General features: G+C 40.7%; 1 protein-coding gene across 19 annotated transcripts in view; it reads left to right on the top strand.

The window, feature by feature from the left end:
- The window catches only part of SOX6 (SRY-box transcription factor 6), a 676724-nt gene that overhangs the window by 229760 nt on the left and 424644 nt on the right, over positions 1-22320 (top strand). For all 19 annotated transcript variants that reach the window (XM_053252042.1, XM_053251996.1, XM_053251998.1 and 16 more), the window contains one exon: positions 16594-16831. In XM_053252042.1, coding sequence (XP_053108017.1) covers positions 16598-16831 — 234 coding nt within the window. In that variant the 5' untranslated portion in view covers positions 16594-16597. The remainder of the gene's footprint in view (positions 1-16593; positions 16832-22320) is intronic.

Genomic DNA, 22320 nt, shown 5'->3' with positions numbered 1-22320 from the left:
CCTAGTAGGTCTGTGGGCTTTCCTGCTCTTGCCCAGGTGTTCCACTAGTAGCTCTCATGTTGCATGTTGCAGTTTATTGCTGAACTACAACTCCAATCATCCCCACCCACAATAAATGTTAGCAGGAGAATGATGGCACTTGCAGTTCAGAAACATCTGGAGTGCCAAAGGCTGGAGCCCCTGTCTTGGGGTTAATACAAGCTTTAGTGCTCTGCTACCAAAAACACCCTCTTATATGAAGTGGCCGTGTTTCTTGTTCTTGCTAGTATCTGAATCCCCACCACTGGATAGTAAAATGAAGACTCTTCTTTGGATAGCCACAGATGTGTTTGTTCTTGACAGCGATTTACATTTTCTCTTTGTTGCTTTGTGGTAATTATGTTTGCACTTTGCTGATCACCAGTTGTGTATTATTACAATGGAAGGTGACAATTTGATTGTCCTCAGTTGCAGAAACAAGTAATTTTATATTCAGTAGGGTGTCAGGTAACTCTGCCTCACAGTACTGAGAGCTCCTGGCAATGTGGTTTGGCACCTATATTTAACTGCTTTGATGCTTGTGTAACCTCTGCTGAATCAGGAGTACTGTGCCTGCTAGAAATGTTTTAGACTTGCATGGTAGGGTATGAATTAAACCAATAATCTACAACTGTACAGCAGCAACCATTGTTCATTTTATACCAAGGTACTAATTTGGTGGTTTACTATAAAGTGATGACAAATGAGCTTGAAACTGATACTTTACTCCCTTATCTGGAAAAAAAGGAGTAACTGAAATGTAGAATTCAGGTTTAGAAATCCATATTTATATGCTGGACAAGAAAAGTGGGTTCTGTTAGGGTAATTTAGTTTAATGCTAAGGAAACCAGTGATGCTATATGCTATTTTTATCAGCTCTTGTTTATTTCGTGATGCAATGCAATCAGTATCTTCATCCTCAATCCATTCTCTCCATAGAGATGAAAGACTCTATGACACCTTATATTACCAGGAAAGAGCAAAGCTGGAGTTCAAATTTCTTTCACAACCCCATGTAGTTAAATAATCCCTTTTACCTCTCTTTAAGAAATAAATCTGTTTAGCTTGCTTGTGAGTTGTGGTCTAAAAATGTAATCTAAGGATTTTTAGTCCGCAAAACATTCAAGCCATTTTCTGTAGACATTCAGTCAAGGAGACTGAGCAATTATTTGCAGGCTCATGCTCTGCAAATTACAAAACTCTGCTATTCACATATAACTGTAATTTCTCTCATTGTGAATGATCTATATTTATTTATACTTTGTTCCATTAATTGCTGCCAAAGCAACAAGCAGAAGCAGAGCAAAACCTGTTGCTGGGTCTGTTGCAGTGCCCTCACTATTGTATCCATCTAGGAAAGTTCTTGCTGAAGGTTTTTTTTTTTTTTTTTTTTGCAACAGTAGGAAATCAGATATGCAGAGACACATGGCAGAGTCATACGACTTTAAAAGCAGGCATCACAGCGAAGCTCATACTAACCATTTAAACAGAGGTAGTTACGTGATGTAACATTATCAGGAGAAACAATTCATGAGTCAAAGCATTCCGAGGCATATGAGCTCCAGTCCAAAGAACAGGCTTAAGCTGTATAAATAAAATGACAGCAATATTATCAGCTAAATATAAACTGTAAAAATATTAACTTTCTGAAATTATACGTTGTACACTTTTTCACTGGTCTTCTGCGTACCGTGTGTTTAGTTGTAGCCTGCACATTTCTCATTGAAGGTTATCAAAAATTAGAGCGTAAGCCCCCCCCCCCATAAAGTATGAGAAACATATTAGTCCCACTCCTTCCTGCCACTTCCTACAAGCCAAATGATCTTCTCTGCACGTTATACCCTGTTCATGAATGCTGCTTCTAGCAAAGACAGAGGTATACTTCACCTACCCAAAATAGCCAAGGCTCATAGTTCCAAAAGCACTCCTTACAGGCAGGCCACCCATTTCTGTGAAACCTAGATCAGCACAGTGCAGTGGATACTGGAGTCATTGAAGACCCACAGTCCGCATTAGTTGAACTAATTCTGACAGCTCTTTCCCAATAATTCCGCTTTTTGAAATACGTGCATGATAGTAGGAACACCTACATTTATGAATCCGTTAGCAAGCATTTAAACTATGCGAAACGAAGTACAGTCCTTTTCAGTGGCTAATGTTCAGAGCGTGTGTATTTATTTTGTTTGTACACCGCCTCAAACTTCCATCTTGGGCAGTTTACAAATATGAAACAAATTAAAACAGAAACTCAAACCTTAAACAATTTAAAACCACAAATCTAGTTAAAAAGCTTGGGTGAATAAATAAAAGTTTATAAAAGTTGCCAGAGATGGGGAGGCTCTAATTTCAGCAGGAAGCGCATTCCAGAGTTGGGGCCACAAGAGATAAAGCCTCTGCCTGTGTAGCCACCCGATGAGCTGGTGGCAACTGCAGCCAAACCTCTCCAGAGGATCTCAGTGAGCAATGGTGCTCATAGTAAAGGTATTTAAGACGTTCTCTTAAATACCCAGGGCCTAAGCTGTTTAGGGCTTTATATAACCAGCACCTTGTATTTTGCATGGGAACTTATTTATAGCCAGTGTAGTCCAAGCCAGCTCAGTTTGAGCTGGGCTCAGTGTCAAGCTGGCTCAGCTCCACAGGTTCGGGGAGCCCAGTCTGAGTTCGAACTGAATGGGGCCCAACTCAAACCAAGCTGGTTCGGAACTCACTGGTAAAGGGGAATCCAGCGAGGATTCCCCTTTATCAGTAAAGGGGCAGGCGGGGGGCATCCATATACCTAGAGGGGGTGGGAGGAAAGTGATTTAGTGTTTACCAACTAATAGTGTTTATTACTAATAGTGTTTACCAACTAATAGTGTTTACCAACTAATAGTGATTTAGTGTTTACCAACCATAACAACAGCCCAGCTGGATCAGGCCCAAGTCCTATCTAGTCCAGCATCCTGTTTCACACAGTGGCCTACCAGATGCCTCTGGGAAGCCTACAGGTAAGAGGCTAGAGCATGCCTTCTCTGTTGCTGTTGCTTCCCTGCAATTGGTATTCAGGTGCATCATGCTTCTGAGGCTGGAGATGGCCTATAGACACCAAACTAGTAGCCATTGATAGACCTGTCCTGCATGAATTTGTCTAAGCCCCTTTAAAAGCCATCTAGGCTGGTGGCTGTCACCACATCCTGTGGCAGAGAATTCCATAGATTAACTATGTGCAATGTGAAAAAGTATTTCCTTTAGTCAGTCCTACATTTCCTGACCTTCAGTTTCATGGGGTGACCCCTGGTTCTAGTGTTGTGAGAGAGGGAGATAAATTTCTTTCTGTCCACTCTCTCTACTCCATGCATAATTTTATGCATCTCTATCATGTCTCTCCGTAGTCGCCTCTTTTCTAAACTAAAGAGCCCCAGATGCTGTAGTCTTGCCTGCTCCAGGTCATCTTGGTTGCCCTCTTCTGCACCTTTTCCAGTTCTACAATGTCCTTCTTAAGGTACCATGACCAGAACTATAAGCAGTACTCCAAATGCGGCCACACCATAGATTTGTATAATGGCATAATAATATTAGCATTTTTATTTTCAATCCCCTTCCTAATGATACCTAGCATGGAATTTGCTACAGCTGCCGCACACTGAGTCAACACTTTCAACAAACTGTTCAACATAACCCCAAGATCTCTTGGTCAGTTACCGACAGCTCAGATCCCATCAGAATATATGTGAAGTTGGGTTTTGTTTTTGTTTTTTGCCCCAATATGCATCACTTTACACTTGCTGACAATGAACTGCATGTGCCATTTTGTCACCTACTCACCCAATTTGGAGAGATCCTTTTCTGCTTTGGATTTCAATTTTCAATTTGGATTTCATCACTACCTTGAATAGTTTAGTGTCATCTGCAGATCTGGTCACTTCACTGCTTACTCCAACTTCTAGATCATTTACGAACAAGTTGAAGATCATTGGTCCCAGAGGGGATCCCTGGGGGACCCCACTTCTTATTTCCCTCCATTGTGAAAACTGTCCATTTATTCCTACTCTCTGTTTGCTGTCCTTAAACCATTTACTGATCCACACATGAAACTTCCTCCTTATTCTAAGCAGTATCCTAAGCCTAAGCATGTTTACTCAAAATTAAGTCCAATCCCAGTAATTGTGTTTAGGATTGCATTGTTAATTTCATTTTAGAGATGAAGTGGAGAAAACTTGGTCCTCATCTCCTTGGCCTTCAGTTCATCTGCTTCCCCAGCTCTTTTGCAAAGCCCAGTTTCTTCTTGCAAATGGGAAATAACTTCACCTCTTCTTAACTCCTATAATATATTTTCCTCAGCAGTCTGTGTTCTTGACTTTCTTTAGTTCCCTCCCATCACTCCTTATCTCCTAGAAAATTCTGTTTCCTCTAGCCTTCTTTCCCCATGTCCCTGCTGTTCCTAATCTCACTGATATGTTGTCATCTTTCCTCCTATCCTCCTGTCCTTTGACCCCATTTTTTTGGGCCCCTCAGCCCACTCTTCTTAGTCACACATAGCCTTCATGTGACTCTCTTGGGGCCCACCAAGGTAGGAGGGGTCCCAAGGAGAACATTATCTCAAGGGCCTCCTGAAATCTGGTGCCAACCCTGCTCATAATCTATTATTCTTGCTAGCTCCCAGTAAAGAACTACTTGTTTCCGTGTGTGTGTCCATATATAGCTGAAGAGAGGTATCTTAGAATATATGCCAATTAGCATAATTGCTTCCATTCAGCCTGGCTCCAGGTTTGAGCAGAAATACTCTCAGTGGGCCCTTTCATAAGTTGTGATGAACCGTCTTAAGTTTTGAGGGGCTTCCCTGCTTGTGGCAGCAGCCTGGAGTTATTGACATTGATACTAGTGGATGCCATCTTTATAACCCGCAATGTAATGCCTCTCTGTTACTCTGGTCCAGGTTGGATGATACTTTTCTCTCTAGAACTTTCCCATGTGATTAAAAGAGGGATGTTCCAAGAACATGCCCATTGTGAAGTTTTTGTGACACTCCGTTGTGAGTGTCATTGTGACATTCTTCCAGTGAATTGCATGATCACACTTGGTGGGGGTGATTGTCCAAACTAGTAACTGAGCAAAGAGGAACCTTTTAAAATGGTGACTGTCTTAGATTTATTGCAGGAAAAAATTATTGTCCCTATCCAATCTCAGCACAACACCTTTTCCCCCAGTGACTATTGTAGAAGGGCAGCTTGAACAATTAGCCCCAACACATAATAAAGAAACATGCCAGGAGGTCATCAGTACATCCACAAAAGACATCATGATAGCCAGACTCTTGGCATGTCCCTCACTTAATCATGAGGGCTGGGAAAGTATTGTCAGAACCACCCTGGTGTGTCTCAGGGGTGTTGTGTTAGAGGACGTTTTTGCATTGTGGGTAAAAAGATGGTGGCATCTAATGCCTGTTCTGGATGAGGTTACACTCCTCCTGAAAGATCAGGAAGTATGTAGGGTGGGAGTACTTCTGGACCCAAACCTCTCCCTGATATCTCAGTTGAGGCAGTGGCTAGGAGTGCTTTTTATCAGTTTGGGCTGATACACCAGTTACATTCATTCTCAAGACAAATGACCTTAAAACAGTTGTGCATATTCATTCTTGGTAACAGCTGGTAACACCCAGGCTTGATTACTGCAACTGGTGCAAAATGAGGCAGCCAGGTTGATCTCCAGGGCCACCCATAGAGGCCACGTTCCTCCTTAAAAGAACTATACTGGTTGCCCATACATTTCCAGGCAAAATACAAAGTGCTGGCTATTACCTATAAATATAAAAGCCTAAGGTGGTCCATAGCAAATGGTATGTGGCAAAACCCGCCCCTGCAGCAGCCACAATCAATGGAAACTCTGCATGCGAACAGTGGTATCGTGGTCGCAGCAGCCTGGATTGGCTCCAAGTGGAGCCAATCCAAGTGGAGCCAATCCAGTGGAGTGGAGCCAATCCAGCCTGGATTGGCTCCAAGTGCTGGCCTCCATCGCCCCGCCAAGCCTCCAGGGTGAGGCCGAGTGAGTGGGGAGAGGGAAAGGCCGAGCAAGGGGTTCTTCCATTGCCCCGCCAAGTCTCTGGCAGGGGGAGGGAGGCCGAGTTATTGGGGTGAAGGCGAGGGGGCCTTCTGTCACCCTGCCAAGTCTCGGGGGAAAGGCCAAGTGAGTGGGGGGGAAGGCAGAGCAAAGGGGCCTTCCATTGCCCCACCAAGTCTCCGGGGGCTGAGGTCACTGCTTCCTCCTCTCCCTCTGGCTGCTTTGCCATCGGAGTGTCTTGCTCCTCCAGTCTGCCAAGAAGCACTCAGGTGGCAGGAGGGTCCAAGTAAGGAGGTTTCGCCACCTCTGCTGCCATCCTGGATGACAGGGGCCAGCTTAAAGCACTGAGAAAAGGATTGTTCGTGGAGGGGTGAGAGATGGAGAACTAGTGTGTGGATGTTCTGTGCAGGGCCATCTAGTTACCTATAAAATCCTGAACAACTTGGGTCCAGTGTATAACATAGAGCATGTTTTTCATTACCCCTGCTGCCTACTAAGATCATTGGGGAGGTCTTGTTGTAGTTGCCACTGGCTCGCTTGGTAACGACCCAGAACCAGACCTTCTCCATGATTGCCCCAGGGCTTGGAACAAACTCCCAAATGAAATCAGAATCTCCCCATCTCTGGTTGTTTTTAAAAGACTTTTCAAAACACACCTGTTTTTAGTTTGTGATGTTTTAAAGTTTTATTTATGGTAATTTAAATCTGTTAATATTATTTTAGGGTTTGGGGCTTTGGTTGTTTGGTTGGATTGTAAACTGCCTTGAGAATTTATATAGGGTGCTATATAATTGTGACCAAAAAATAAAAATAAAAATACAGTCACCAAGAAGAGAACATAAGAACATCCCTGCTGGATAAGGCAAAAGGCCTATCTAGACCATCATCCTGTTTCACACAGTGGCCCATCAGATGCCTCTGGGGAGCCCACAGACAAGAGGTTTGTGCATGCCCTCTCTCCTGCTTTTACTCCCCTGCAACTGGTATTGAGAAGCATCGTGCCTCTGAGGCTGGAGGTGGTCCACAGCCTCCAGACTAGAAGCCATTGACAGACCTGTCCTCCATGAATTTGTTCAAGCCTCTTTTAAAACATTCAAGCTATTGGCCACCTCCACATCCCATGGTAGAGAATTCCATAGTTTAATTATGTTATGAGTGTTTTGTCAGTCCTAAATTTCCTGGCTTTCAGTTTCATGAGATGGCCCCTGGTTCTAGTCTTGTGTGTGAGAAGATTTTCTCTCTGTCCACTCTATCTACTCCATGTGTAATTTTATACACCACAATCATGTCTCCCCTTAGTTGCCTCTTTTGCAAACTAGATAGCCCCAGATGCTGTAGTCTTGCCTCATAAAGAAGGTTCTGAGCTTCATAAGAGAGTACTGGGCTGAGGTGTCCCTGGGGGTCAATGAAGCCTGGTGTTAGCAGTGACTCCTGCAGAAGTCCTGAGGCCCCAGGAGCTGCCCAAGGATGCTACATGATGATGCCTGGTCTGCTTCTGTTAGCGATCTCGGAGCTGGAATGTATATGACTATGATGGCCCTTATTTGCCCATTTTCTCATATATCTTAAGTCTCAAGGGATTGAAATGTTTATACTAGTATTTTCACAATATCTAACTTTGCAGAATATAGTGGGTGCATGTGGTGTGTTTTACTATATTTTTGTAGAAACACACAGCTTCATATGCAGGTGTAAGTGGTGAGTAACAAGCAGAATTATGCAATTCCTTATTGAATGAACCACATTGATAAACCACAAATAAACCACATGCCATTAGCATTGTTTATGTTCAGAAATTATGTGTCAGGATGAAAATCCCACTATCTGTCAGTTACTCCTGTACGGTCTCGTTCCTGTCATATATGTTTTTTGTAATTGGATAGCTTGCATTATAATCTTAGGAAATAACTGTTTGTTCTTAAATGTCAGAAGGATTACAGAATTACTTCAACAATTAATTATATTTCTGAGTTATGACTGTTTAACATGTTTGGCAGTGGCAAAATTCCAAATAATCTGGCACCAAGATTAAGATTTCCCTCTGCTTCTAATTATGTCATGTTTCCTGGAAATGGGTAAATTATTCTATGACAGAAGTGTAGTAAATCTTTTCTGTGCCTGATTATGGAGCTGTTTGTAGAGCAAATAAATGACTGTTGGTTCATTGAAGTAAGTGAAGCTGCACCCATTGTTAATAGCTTTGGGCTGGATCTATACATGCGGCAAAATGAGATGGAGTTCTGAGGCTGAATGGACTGTAGCACTTTACTCTGCAGGTGCAGGAATCAGATTTTTAAATGATACCATATGTGATCCTCTCCCCAGCATGTAGCACAGAGAAGGCTGGGAAGGGGACCAGGTAATCTTGCTACATGATTTGCTATTAATTTTTTTCTGTGTGGAAGCATTCAAAAATAGTATTCCTCCACCTGAAGTCTAAAATGGTAAAGTAGTGTCTCAGGATTCTTCACTGAGCAACACGTGTGCACCAGCTCCACGCCTCTTATGGACTGTAATGGGATGGGGTGTATGTGGTATTTTTGGGTCTTTTCAGGGAAATTACAGCCAAGAAAAGGCAAGCACCAGGAATCTTAACTGGCCTCATACCAGGCAGGTATGAGGGCTGGATTGGAGGTTAGGTATTTTTAGGGTTGTTAGTTTGCCCTAGAAAGATGCTGGAAAACAGGGCCTCTTTTCAAGACAGGCAACAAAGGTTAATTTCAGGCTTTTGGGGGGCTGCTGCTGGGCAAGAGTTGACAGTTTTGTGACTGCCAGAGTTGACAGGCTCTGCCTGAGATATCTCAGATTTTGGGATACATCTAATCTGGCAAACCTTTGCCAATCTGATAATGCAGGATGTAATTGGATATCCTGCTCTAGGCCAAGATGTGGTCTCCATCTGGGCAGGGATCTATGGTAGAAGGGATCTAGATCTCAGACAGCTCTGAGGGGAAGACCTGTTTCTTAAAAGGGACTTGCCTAATTTTAATGACAAGTTGGGGATCAGGAACGAAGATGAGGTGTAGCAGGACAGACAGGGGTAGATTAACCTTTTTGCCACCCATAGGCAAAAAGGCTTTTGCAGCCCCTAAAAAAAAGAAAAGCCACCACCTCCAGCAGTAGCTGTGGGGATGGGGGATGGGGGCGAGGGGGGAGCGTTTCCCCCTTTTACTTTACTTTCTTTTAAGGCATTCCCTTCCCACATGGAAGGAAAAAGTCGGAAATGGGCTACAGAGAGTAGAGCCATGCACAGTCATTTGGGGAAAGGGGAGGAGGAAGGAGCTCGCTGCTGCCTGGCTGCACAGCAGGCTTTTACAGGTTAAAAAAAGTGCACTCTCCCCTCCTCGCCCCTACCATCCCTGGAGTCAGCCGCGCTGCACCCCATCCCACCGCCACAGCCACCAGCGATCTTACTTTAGTGGACCAAATTTCTCCTCATCCGGTCTCTCGCCTCCCCACAGCTACTGCTGCATGGCGGCTTAAAAAAAACCAACAACCAACTAAAGTAATAGGGGGGAATGCTCATCTCATCCCACAGCTACCTACTTCCACCCCTCCCCCGAGAGGTGTGGATAAATTTGAGGAGCAGCAAAATGCAGCCTCTCAAATTTTGACGCCTTAGGCATCTGCCTCTTCTGCCTCTGCATTAATCCGCATCTGAGGACAAAGAGTAAGTCACAGAGGTCTAGAGTGGAAGGGTATAGTGAAAACAGGAAGCAGAGCAGGCTGGATAGAAACAAGGCTTTAATGAAGAGAGATATGATATATGTGTGTGTGAGGGGGGGTAAATAAGAGGACTGGTTCTTATTGCCCAGCCCATATACTTAACTGGGATTCAGACATGCTGGGAGAGCACCTCGATCAATGGCAGAGCACATATTTTGCATGCAGAAGGTCCCAAGTTCAATCCCTGGCATCTCCAGATAGGGCTAGAACAAACCCCTCAGTGAAACACTGTAGAGTTGCTACCAGTCAGTGTAGACAATTCTGATCTAAATGGACCAAGGATCTGCAGCTTCATCTCTTCATAAGCAATAAACAGGAGTCAAATTGGATTTATGTACCTGAGATGTTTCTGTTTCTGTTCACAAAAATAATTATACCCCAAGAGGTCCTGTTTCTAGAGCCAAGGAGGCCCTTGCTTAGGACCAGTAATCCCATCCCCACCAAGTCAGACTTTGCTATGAAATACTATAAAAGTTCAGAAGGAAGCAAGAGAGATTTCCAATAAGTAGAGGAGTAATGCCATTTAATGAACACAGAGCACCTATTGATGACACAGTTGGTCACATAATGCATAATACAATCCAGGTGATAGGAACCCCATCCAAACTGCTGCATGTGTGGAAACACTGTCAACTATGTTGTGTACCAGGGCAACTCTTCTCTGGCAGAAAGTTGCACAGATGCAGTAGCCCAACAGGGCACCCGTTATTTCCAGTTGCCATCCTGTTGTGCAACTGTGGTTGTGCAGCTTTCAGCCAGAGCTTTCCAGCTTAGCCACTCAACAGCGGCAAAATGCTTCTGTTCAGGCAAATCATATTCAAAACGTAAATAGCAAAGCGCCCAGCAGGGGGAGCAGTCTCTTGAAAACTAACAACCTGAAAAAACATCAACATTTTAATGCCGGATATACAATGTTATAGCACCATATCGCAGCAATTAAATTCGAAACAAGGCATTGGCAATATGAACGGCACACTGCTGTCAGTGTAGGGACTGCAGTATCACAACACAGGAAGTGTGGAAGCACACTTCAGTGATTTGCCATGACCTCGATGCAGGGTCCAATCTAGAAAGTGCCCGGGAGTGCAACACCAATCAGTGTTGTTTACAGGCATGCAGTAGTGTGAGTGGGGCTCCTGCTGCCCACATTACATTGCACAGAATGTGAGCGCACCAGTTTTGTTTTGACCTTTTGTTTCTTTTGGTTCGTATAATACCTCTGGGTAGCTCATGGAATGTTTGCTCTCATGGTGAGAGAATTCCAAATGTCATCTAGGAATTCTGAGAGAGCACCTTTTAAACCCTTTGGAAGGCTCTTGGAGATCTGAATCTTCCATAAAAGGTTTCTATCAACATCTGCTTTTCACAAAGGGGGTAGATAGCAAGTGTTGCTTTGGGGGAGTTGTGACCTTTACTTGGATGAGAGGATGGGCAAAATAATTCTACATGTAAAAAGCTCCTGCTGATGAATTTTGTATATGTCCTGCCCATGAATTTATGTGAGATGATTATTCTAGACTTATCATCTTAGGAAGACATGGTGTTAAGCAGTTTATTATTGCAATGGCCTTGTACCCCCAATGCTTCCAGTTTAACCGAATAGATTGTCTAGCAATGTATTCCCCTCCCCCCCCTCCCTGTGATACTGCTGTGGAGTCAATGCACTTAACACAGTGAGTATAATTTCCTCTTATTCCTCTGCTGCACAGTATTATAAACAGATTTTTTTTTAAAGAGCAGCAAACAAATTGGATGCCTCTCCTTTTACGACTGTACCACTGTAGACACTTGTTCTAGGAAAGTGGAATTGGATCCATTTGATTGCATTTAAATTTTTCATGCTTCAGCAGTTTGTCTGGGAGCACAGTAAAGAAAAACCCCACAAGTGAGAAGAGTTTAGAATAATAGAACTTGATTTTGTGTATTATAGCAGCACCATTTGCGCCGCTTTAGTTAGGGTTGTGTCAGCACTTCCATTATAAATCCCTGTTTTCAGAGGTTATAAGTGGCGAGAAATTCTTTTCTAAAAAAAAATTGTTTGAAAAAATAACTTCAGCAAAGAACTGATTTGACTCATTATAAATTTGTTGCACACAAAAATAATATTAGTTAACAGAGAAGTAGCACAAAGTCAAAACATTGTTAAAATAGGAATGGTTTGCAAAGAATTGAAAATACAGTACAAGTGCTTCTGGGAATGCTGGGCAATACCTTGGATTATGTAGATGGCAGTAAACCTCTGAGTTCTTAGGTGATCAACCAGTACTAGGTTCTTCACATTCATAATCCTTTTCCTAATATTCTTATTCACTAGGGTACAACTTCGCATTCCCTGTAGTTCTGTGATTCTTTTTGTGATACTTTTATTGTTAGTATTTTTTAGAATACGTAGCCAGTTTTAGGCTGCATTTTGAAGTGGGAGATTGGCATGGGGAATGGGGAGAAGGACTTCTTAACCTTTTCTCCATGTGCCTGTCTGCTGATAACCCCTCCACTGAACGCAAGTTTAGGTACCTGTATGTTTGCCATTCCCTTTTTCAATGGTAAAAGCAGCTGCGTGGCATTTTCAGCAGGAGTGTGGTGCAAGGTGAAAGGGTTAAGGTCCACTCCACTACACACACACCTACCAAACTTCTTCCTTCAGATCTCACAGTCTGAATCTTTTAAAGCAAAAGAGATTTATTAAAAAGAATAATGCAACAATATGATATTTGTAGTTCTGACCTAAGCTACCTGGTTTCTGGATGACCTTAGAGCCAGCTCTTTTTTGCAAGAAGCATGAAGCAGAGTAGCTGCTTGAAAGGGCAAATGGTGGATGGGGAACTCCCCACCCTCTCTAATCCATATTCCTCTCTCTGCCTGGTTTTAAAGAGCTCTTGTTAAGAGCAGGATGAGATTGTGCCTTTTTTTTTTTTTTTTGCTTCAGGTGCTAAAATGCTATGCAGATTCTTCAAGTCGGATGACTGTGCCATTTTTAAATTTAGATGGGGAAGAGCCATAGTTCAGTGATGGACCATATATTTTGCAAGCTGAAGGTCCCATGCTCAATCCAGGCATCTCTAGTTAGAGCAGGGAAAGACCCCTTTCTGAAGCCCGACAGCTGTTGCTAGGCAGAGTAGTCAGTACTGAATTAGATGGACCAGTTGCCTAACTCAGTGTAAGGCAGCTTCAATTTTTCATATGTAGTGGGCGGCAGGGAGGGGGGAGGGGAGATTCAAGCTCTCAAAGACCTGATCTTGGTCATTCAACAAGAAATCTCAAAAGAAGCAGGTCTATTTTTTCTTTTCTTTCTCCATTACAAGAACTATAGAAGTGTGATTAATATAATAACAAAATAAAAATGCTTGTATATTTTGGCTTGCCTGCCTAGTTCATAGGCCCATCCAGTGTCCATACAATCATATTTGGTCTGAAATATCGGGGCGGGGGGGACATGAGAAATGGGACTGCTCTTCTGACCTCAACCAGTCACTGTAACTAGAAAATCTTCATTCATTTGAATGGGGCTTATGTGGAAACCCTGTTGACGTAAGTGGTAACTGTGCAGCAGCAGTTCTTGGTCGGTGATTATCAGATTCTTCAGCATTTTATTGCATGAAGGATTGATTCTCCATGAAGAAAATAGCTAATCAATTGAGTTACTGGGATCTGCTACTTGTTTTCCTCTGCAAAAAATGTATTTTAAGAATAGGTTCTATATATGCATGGAAATCTTTCTGTACAAATATTTGATAGTTAACAAAGATCTTCAATAAGAATATGTTTTCTACAATTCAATATTTTGGAATCAAATGTATTTGAAATAGATACTATATTATACAAGGCATATGCTTCTGTGTGCCCTGAGGACCATTTTTTACTGGTGCATCCTTATCAACATTGGGGTATATGCGTGTAAACTAACCTGAACTGCCATGCATTTAAAAAGAAAGAAAAGGTGTTCCATGTACTGTGCTCTTAACGGGGTAGCTTTTCAGAACGGTCACTTGAGGAATTACCCAAAGCCTGTTTATGAAATTGAGGTGAAGTCTTTCCAGACTAATTATATTCAGCATGTAATTTCTAAACTTCACTCTGAATTTTGATTTTCAATTAACATCCCCAATTTGAAGATAATTTTCTATTTAATGTAATTGCAGGAAATAATTTATTGGCTGATTAAGACCGAGGGCCCAGCCTTCCTTAAGAAAACACTCCTTAACAAACCAGCCTTTAAAAGCCATCTCATAGCTTTGGATAGATTTAACCTATTTTCGCAGCTGCAAAGTTGCATTTAATTAGGATTGTGCACTGTTATTCATTGGTGCAGTTTGTAGTTGGAATTATTCTTAAGAGACATTTTCATTTCTGGGTTTGTGTCATGATTAATTTAAACTGAAAAAAGCAGCCAGAGCTTATTCCTTCTGGAAGAAGTCAGTCCTGTTTGTAATTGGAAGATGCCTACTAATGCTCAAGTGAATAGAATCCTCTTCCGAAGAACTGATTTAAATGCACCGTTGCCTTAAAACCACTGGAGATTTATTTACAATTGTACTGAGTTGTAATCTGAATTGTGTGTATGGGTATTTATGTGTGTATATTTGTGTATGCATACATGTGCGTGTGTGTGTGCGTACACACACATGTATGCACACACACATTTGAAATAAAGTGTTAAGTTTTACACCCTGATTCCAAATCTTTGTGCTAGTTTATTCTTCTGCACTGCCCAAATCTTGTAACTGCAACATTCAAGTAATGGATAGGCTGTGTTACATTACTGGAATTTAAGACTGGACGATTTGGTGACAGTAACTGTTGTTCTTCCCCTCTTGAAATATACAAAACAAAGCTTTGGGATTTAGATATTAAGCTGCATACACAATAACTCATTTTTAGCGCATTATACATGATGTAATCATTTTTGCATCCAGCAAATTCTAATCATCTCACTGACAATTTCAGTGGTTTGTACCTGCTTATAGACCACCTGAAATATAGAATAAAAGGCAATATAATCATTATTTGTAGTTTGTGTGTGTGTGAAACAAGTATTGGCATTTTAATATATTTCAGACTACTTCAAAAGCCTGTAATACTTTTATTTAGAACGGTGTATAATTAGATTAGCAGAACTTATATTATTATTTTTCCACTGTGGGATACTAAATCTGAGTCTTCTCATTAATTGTGAGAAATTTAGCATTAGCTGTTAAATCCTATGTGAAACATGGCCTGCTACATTAAAAACTACTGTTTAAATTGAAATTAACTTAATTATTTTTCTTTACACTTGATATTTCCTTCACTGTAATATTCATGAAAGCATGTGTCAGATCTGTAAATTTAACTGTTAGTCTCAGATTTCCAGGCTCTTTAATCAGTAATTATTTGTCTATAGAAACAGTACTACTGAGTTAATGATTTGCTAATTTGAAAAATGCTCATGTGGTTTCCTCTGTTAACTGATTTGCGCATTTTTAAGGAAATTGTATGAAATCAATTATTATTAAAGAGTAATTAAGGTGGAGACCTCATTCTTGCAATTTTGATGCTGTTTTCTAAAATTTGGAGATATATCAGCAATAATATATTTCAGCTGTTTCAGTTTAATAATTACTTATTATCTAATGTGAAATAAAATATGTTTATTTTGCATTTTGATTTGAAGTAGTTTAGACATTGGTTGAAATGCAAATTGTCATATTGCTACTGTAGAAAAATAATGATTTTTATCATTGGTTCTGCATATCTGATCACATTCTACCAAATATTTGCATCTTGTATTAAATGTACAGTATAATGTATGATGTATATGATGTATTTCAGACCCTTAATTCAAATGGCAGAACAATCCTTTAAGACCACTCACTGTCTTTATGTTGTGTCCTTCATTCCATGATAAGTCATAGCTCTTAGCTTTACTTTTTCAGTACTTCTCTTATGCCAAGAGGTCTAATTAGCTACAGGTAAAATAGTTTAAAAGATAACACTTTAAACAAATACACCATAGGACTTGTTTGTGGCAGCTCAGCCTAGTGACTTATAAATTCTGTTTTCCAAGGGGAAAACTTTTCATAATTAATGAAATTGTACAAATATTCAAGAAAATACTGTAACTCTTGCATGCAAGTAGATCTTCCATAAGCATGCAACAGAAATTACGAGAAAGCACAGGAGCTAACCTTTGGGAAGAGGGTTCTAAGCAAAAATTTGATGTATGCATGTTAGGAGCATTCACATGTGTTAAGTAGGGAAAGTGACATAACTTGGTAGTTAAACGTGATGACCCTGGTGGCATCAGCTTTATACCGCACAGGGTTCAAGACTCTCAGGGCTCCTTGGCTCTGAAATACTTACTCATGGCTAAGAGATTACTTCAGGCTCTTCAAATCCTTGTTATTGCAGGCAGCTTCCCAATGAAGTTTTAAAGATGTTGGGTACTCCAGTTCAATTAGACCTGCCAGCTAAGCAGCGATTGTGATGATCCCACTGTGGCAAATGGGAGACTCATGACTAGCAAGATCACTGTTGGTATTAATCCAAAAGAGTACCCATTGCATGAGTTCATCAGTAACCACTGCCTATTTCCTTTGGTAGTTTCCTTCTCCCACATTTCCAGGTTACACTGCAATGGTAAATGGTAGGGGAGCTGCTATCTAGATAAATCTGTAGTTTATTCTAAGTCTTAGAATACTTAGAAGGTGATTCAGTTGTTACTTAACTGCAAGCAATAAACTGTTCCATGGGGTGTGTGTGTGTGTTTGCTATATTTGTAGTCTGGTCTTTAAATTTAATAAAATGTCCCTGTGTGTTTCTTTTCTTGTTTTGTAGAAGAATGTCTTCCAAGCAGGCCACCTCTCCATTTGCAGCTGATGGAGAGGAAACAACCACCCAGGACTTAGCATCACAGGAACAGGAAGAAGGCAGCAATGAAGAGCTTGTGGCTCCCCATCTGCCTCTGCATACCATATTGCACAACAAACCTCATTCCGAGGAGCTACCAACTCTAGTCACTACAATTCAACAAGACGCTGACTGGAACAGTGTTATCTCAACCCAGCATAGAATGGTATGTTCTAAATATAGGACAACTTTTGGAGAGTTCTTTAGTGCAATTTTTCTTAGACATATTTTTTCAAACCCATGAAATACCACAATAGATAAGAGATCAAAGTATGTATAACAGTTAAGCTTCCTGTTACAAGTATGTAAGGCCTCCTGTCCTGAATGAGGTCATATGATTGGTTCATTTTTTTTAAAGTGCCTCAACTACTTATAGTTTTCATCACTTCCTGACTGAAGGTTTAATTAACGTTACTGCATCTCTATTGTATTCTGCTTGTGGAGGCGAGGCCTCTGGTACTGATTGGATGAGCTGGTATGATGGCACAGAATGCTTAATTAAACGTATTGATTAAGAGAATTAAACATTTATACACATTTATTTGGCTTGTCCCTTTTCTAATGCATATTCAGTCTACATCTGCTTTTTGTTAAGTATAAGTCTGATTGCCATGACCCCTTTGGTCCAGTTCAAGCACTACATGAGTAACACCAGTTTTTGCATGGTAGAGATTTACCTCCTCTCCATCATACAGATAACATGGTATATGATGTGGCTGCTGTACTGGTTTTCAATTGTGGAGTCCTCACTTGCTTATTTTAACACTGGAACACTATAATATAGGCCAAAAATCAATTAGTCTGTCACAGTCAAAGTGGTAAAGGGTACTGGCCCTTAAGGTCAGGATTATCCAGCTGTGAGACTGAAGCACACAATAGGGGTGAATTACAATAAAAAGCCACAAAAATATTTATAAATGTTAATGTGTGGAATACATGCAAGACAGAGGCTGGATTCAGAAACTGTGACAAACCATGATTAAGCCATGGCTTTGCAGGTGAGAGGAGGAAATTTGCAGCTTCTGCTCATGGTTTAAAACAAAGTGGAATATGCCATTGTGTCTGGGCAGATCTTGGCAGGTTCTAACCACAGTTGGTGAACAAGCCAGAGTATCAGACCATCTTTTCTCCTGTAGCAAATTGCAGGTTTAGGGGAAGGGTCAGGGAAAGGATTATATACCTTATCCCCATGTGCATGGTCCAAATCCTGATTGGGCCTCACTGTGACTGCTATTAATAAACATAAAGCTAAGCTACACAATTAAAATGACATAGTTTGGCCCTTAATTCACTGCCTCAGGACTTTTCACATTACATTTTTGCTGTGTGGAAGTACCTTCCTTTACCATACAGGCAATGTGAGATGTCTCAGGATATATGCGAGCAAACAGTGTTGAGTCATGAACCATCAGTGTCCCATCTTGCAATGGAGACATGTTGAAACTGAAAAGCTCAAATAAGCAATCTAAAATGAACAAAGATATGTAATCTGTATCAGTCTAGATTCGATGGCAAAATGTTTATACAGTGTATGTGTGTGTCTGTGTGTATGTATATATATATATATATATATATATATATATATATATATATATATATATATATATGGAATTTGAATAACCATAGAACAGTAGAACAACCAGTGGCTGTTGCTGGTATCTGCCTTATGTTTATTTTTAGACTGTGAGCCCTTTGGGGACAGGGTGCCATCTTATTAATGTATTCTTTATTTTTCTATGTAAACCACTTTGAGAACTTTGGTTGAAGAGTGTTATATAAATATTCATAGTAGTAATATTTGTAGTAGAATTCTGTTTTCCCCATGTCACCCAAGGAACTGATTATACTACTTAATTATGTAGGTGGTAGAAGTAACTGCCAGCTGATGGTGCAGTGGGGATTCATGAAGCCACCTAATGGCGCAGTGGGGAAATGATGAGCAAGCCAGAGGTTGCCAGTTCGAATCCCTGCTGGTATGTTTCCCAGACTATGGGAAACACTTATATCAGGCAGCCATGATATTGGAAGGTGCTGAAAGGCATTATCTCATAGTTCATGGGAGATGGCAATGGTAAACCCCTCCTGTATTCTACCAAAGACAAACACAGGGCTCTGTGGTAGGGATGTGCACAAATCAATTTTTTAAATTCAATTTGTGCCCCAAGCAAATCACCCTTGATTTGTTTTGTATCCAGATCTACCCCTCCAAATCACCTCAGATTTAATTTGTATTTAATTTGATTTGATTTGGATTTGGACCAATAGACCACTTAACAAGGTCCTAGGGGCACCAAATTTGGTCATGGGTAGGTCCCCATGCATTCCACCTACCACCCAAACTTCAAGGCTGTGGGACACTTGGTTGATTTTTAATGATTTCTTTTTTATTTTTTACTGATTTTTACCATGTCCTCCATAGGAAACAATGGAGATTCAAAGTTGCCATATCCTGATCCTAAAACAGATCCCCAGCTTTCATTTTAAAAAGCTAAGCTCTAGCCCTTATAGAAGTGGAGTTATGGAGCAAAGTGTGCAGTCATTATTTTTCAAGTGTTTGGATTCCTTGGTGTATAATAACTTTTCCTCATAATTAATCCCTATGAGGATTTTTTGCACACCTTCATTTCTTCTGTTCATTTTGACTGTCACTGGACAGTGCCAACTGTCAACTGCCATGTGTCAACTGCATCCCCCCCCCCCCCAATACACACTGGGATACTCAGTTTATTTTTTAGGTATTTTTGAAGTGTTTAGATTATTTGGTGTCTTCATTATACACCTTCATTTCTTCTGTTCATTTTGACCCCACTGCTTTGCAGGTTGGGGTGGGGAATTAGTGGCATCCCATGTTCCAACTGCCCCACAAGCCACTGGGTACTCAGTTTATATTTTAGGAATTTTTGAGGTGTTTAGACTATTTGGTGTGTAATGAATCCTCACAGGGATTCATTATGAGGAAAGGTTATTAGACACCAAAGAGCCTGAACACTTGAAAAAAGTCCTAGAACATAAACTGAGGTAGGGATGTGGTAGGGATGTGCACATATCGATTTTTTGGATTCGATTTGTGCCCAAAACAAATTACCCCTGCCTTGTGGGTGTGAGTGGGTATAGTTGGCACATGACAGTTGATATCTGGCACTGTTGAAAAGACAGTCAACATGAATAGAGAAATGAACATGTGTAATGAATCCTCATAGGGATTCATTGAGGGAATGTTATTTATACACCAAATTTTTCAAGTTTTAAAACACTTGAAAAATAGTAACCACACATTTTGCTCCATAACTCCACTTCTACAAGAGCTTGTGCTTAGCTTTTTTTAAAAAAAGAAATCTGGTAATCTGGGGGAATTAATAAGAGGGATCTGAATCTTGAATTGAGTCGAATCGAATCAGGTGCGATTTGATTTGTACCCAAGTCTAGCCAATGGACCACAGGGTGATTTTTTAAATCTCCAAATCATCCGAATCAGCTAGATTTGGGTTCAAGTCGATTTGTACCCAAATCAATTTGCACATCCCTTCTCTGTGGTTGCCAGGAGTTGACACCAACTTGACAGCACACTTTATTTTAGAAGTAACTACAGGAGCATCTCTTTGGCATATTAAATGTATTAAAAATTCTGACTATATATAAAGCTTACAATGTCAATTTTAAAGAAATACTGTAACTTGGGAACTGTGTGATTTGGTTTTGGTTTCTAATATTTATTTAGTATATCTAGTTGTTTGCTCTATCCATTGCTGTCATAAGTTATAAGAGGAATTTGTTGCATATTAATGACCCTCTTAAATTGTCTAAATATCCAGGTTTTTCATTGGTGTACACCGCCTAGAGATAAGTAAGTATTCATAGTATTTAAATCGGGTTGGTGCAGGCATACGATAGGAGACAACCATTTGTCATTTTGGTGAATGATTGCTCAGTTTAGGTTCACTAAATATATGAGATTGAATCTCATTTCTACTGACTGGTTCTTATGCCTTATTTCTACATAGAAAACAACTTTAGACGATTTTTCCTTTTCATTTCTTTTTACTTAGACATGTGAGATTTTCTTTGTTTTGTTTATTTATTTATTTATTTATCATAATTATATACTGCCTGATATGTGCATCTCTAGGCGGTATACACAATTTAAAACACAACAGATATAAATCAGAGTAAAAACAGTTAAAACAGTTTCACAGAATAAAAAGTTAAAACAATATCATGAGATAAAAACAAATGAAACAGTTTAAAATTAATTTCAGTTAAAAGCTTGAGAAATCAGGAGCATCTTGAGGGTCTTCCTAAAAGCAAACAGAGAAGGAGATATTCTTATTTTAACAGGGATCATATTCCATAGCCCTGGGGCAGCCACAGAGAAGGCCTGGTTCTGAGTCACCACCAAACAAGCCGGTGGCAACTGTAACCAGATTTCTCCATAGGTGATGGGGTAATGTCAGAGAAGGCGCTCTTTTAAGTACCCTGGACCCAAGCCATTGAGGGGTTTATGGGTAATAACCAGTACTTTGTATTTCACTCAGAAATATATTGGCAGCCAGTGCGGTTCTTTTGAAATCGGTGTTATATGGTTCCTTTGGGTTATAGCAATAGCAATAGCAATAGCACTTACATTTATATACCGCTCTATAGCTGGAAGCTCTCTAAGCGGTTTACAATGATTTAGCATATTGCCCCCCAACATTCTGGGTACTCCCAGAGATGAGTCTGGCTGCTGCATTCTGTACCAATTGTTGTTTCCAGACTACGTACAAAGGCAGCCCCATGTGGAGGGCATTACAGGAGTCAAGCCTGGAGGTTACTAGCTTGCTTGCTTGCTTATTTATTTATTTATTTATTTGAAACATTTAATATATCGCCCACTCCAAAGACTCTGGGCGCTGCACAAAAACATGCAAACAAAGCAACATTAAAAATTATGTTCTAAAATTACATTCTACTGTATTTTGTTACAGTAACTAACAAAAACAAATGAAGTAAACTACAGGGCAAAAGCCTGGTGAAAAAGAAAAGTCTTCAGCTGAGATTTGAAGATCAGTAAGGAAGGGGCTAGGTGAATCTGAAGGGGAAGAGAGTTCCAGAGAATTGGGGCAGCAACCGAAAAGGCCCTTTTGTGGGTCCTAGGGTCCCGAACCTCTCAGAAATCAGGGACCGACAAAAGGGCCATCTGAGATGATCTAACCAGACGGGATGTAACTGGCTGGGAGAAGCGGGTCTGTAGGTAGACAGGTGCCAAGCCCCACAAGGCTTTGAAGGTCAGAACCAGGACCTCAAATTGAACTCAGAAGCAAATATGCACCACTGTTTTAAGGTCATTTACTTTTAGTCATTGATTGCTATGCAGCAAGACATCTGTTGCATTTCCAGTTAGATAATGGCAAGTCTAGAGTCTTGAACTCTGTTCAGAAGTTATTTACACTTGCTGACATGAGTGTGCCAGCTAGCCCTGCTTCCTCATGCCAGCATGCTCCGTAGCTATGTCACTAGCAATTCCTGAGGATAGTATTTGTCTGCAAAGACAAATGCTATACCCAAGCAGTTTCTCCTCATAATCTGGAATGCTGGGAACCCAGTGTTCCAGATCCCAGGGAGAAACTCTCTTCACATGCAGTATATCTGGTACAATCTATATGTATATAGTATATT

This window comes from Hemicordylus capensis, chromosome 1 (assembly GCF_027244095.1).
Source record: "Hemicordylus capensis ecotype Gifberg chromosome 1, rHemCap1.1.pri, whole genome shotgun sequence".
Lineage (NCBI taxonomy): Eukaryota > Metazoa > Chordata > Lepidosauria > Squamata > Cordylidae > Hemicordylus > Hemicordylus capensis.
Note: the sequence above shows the minus strand (reverse complement) of the source record. Positions and strands in the feature narration are given on the sequence as shown.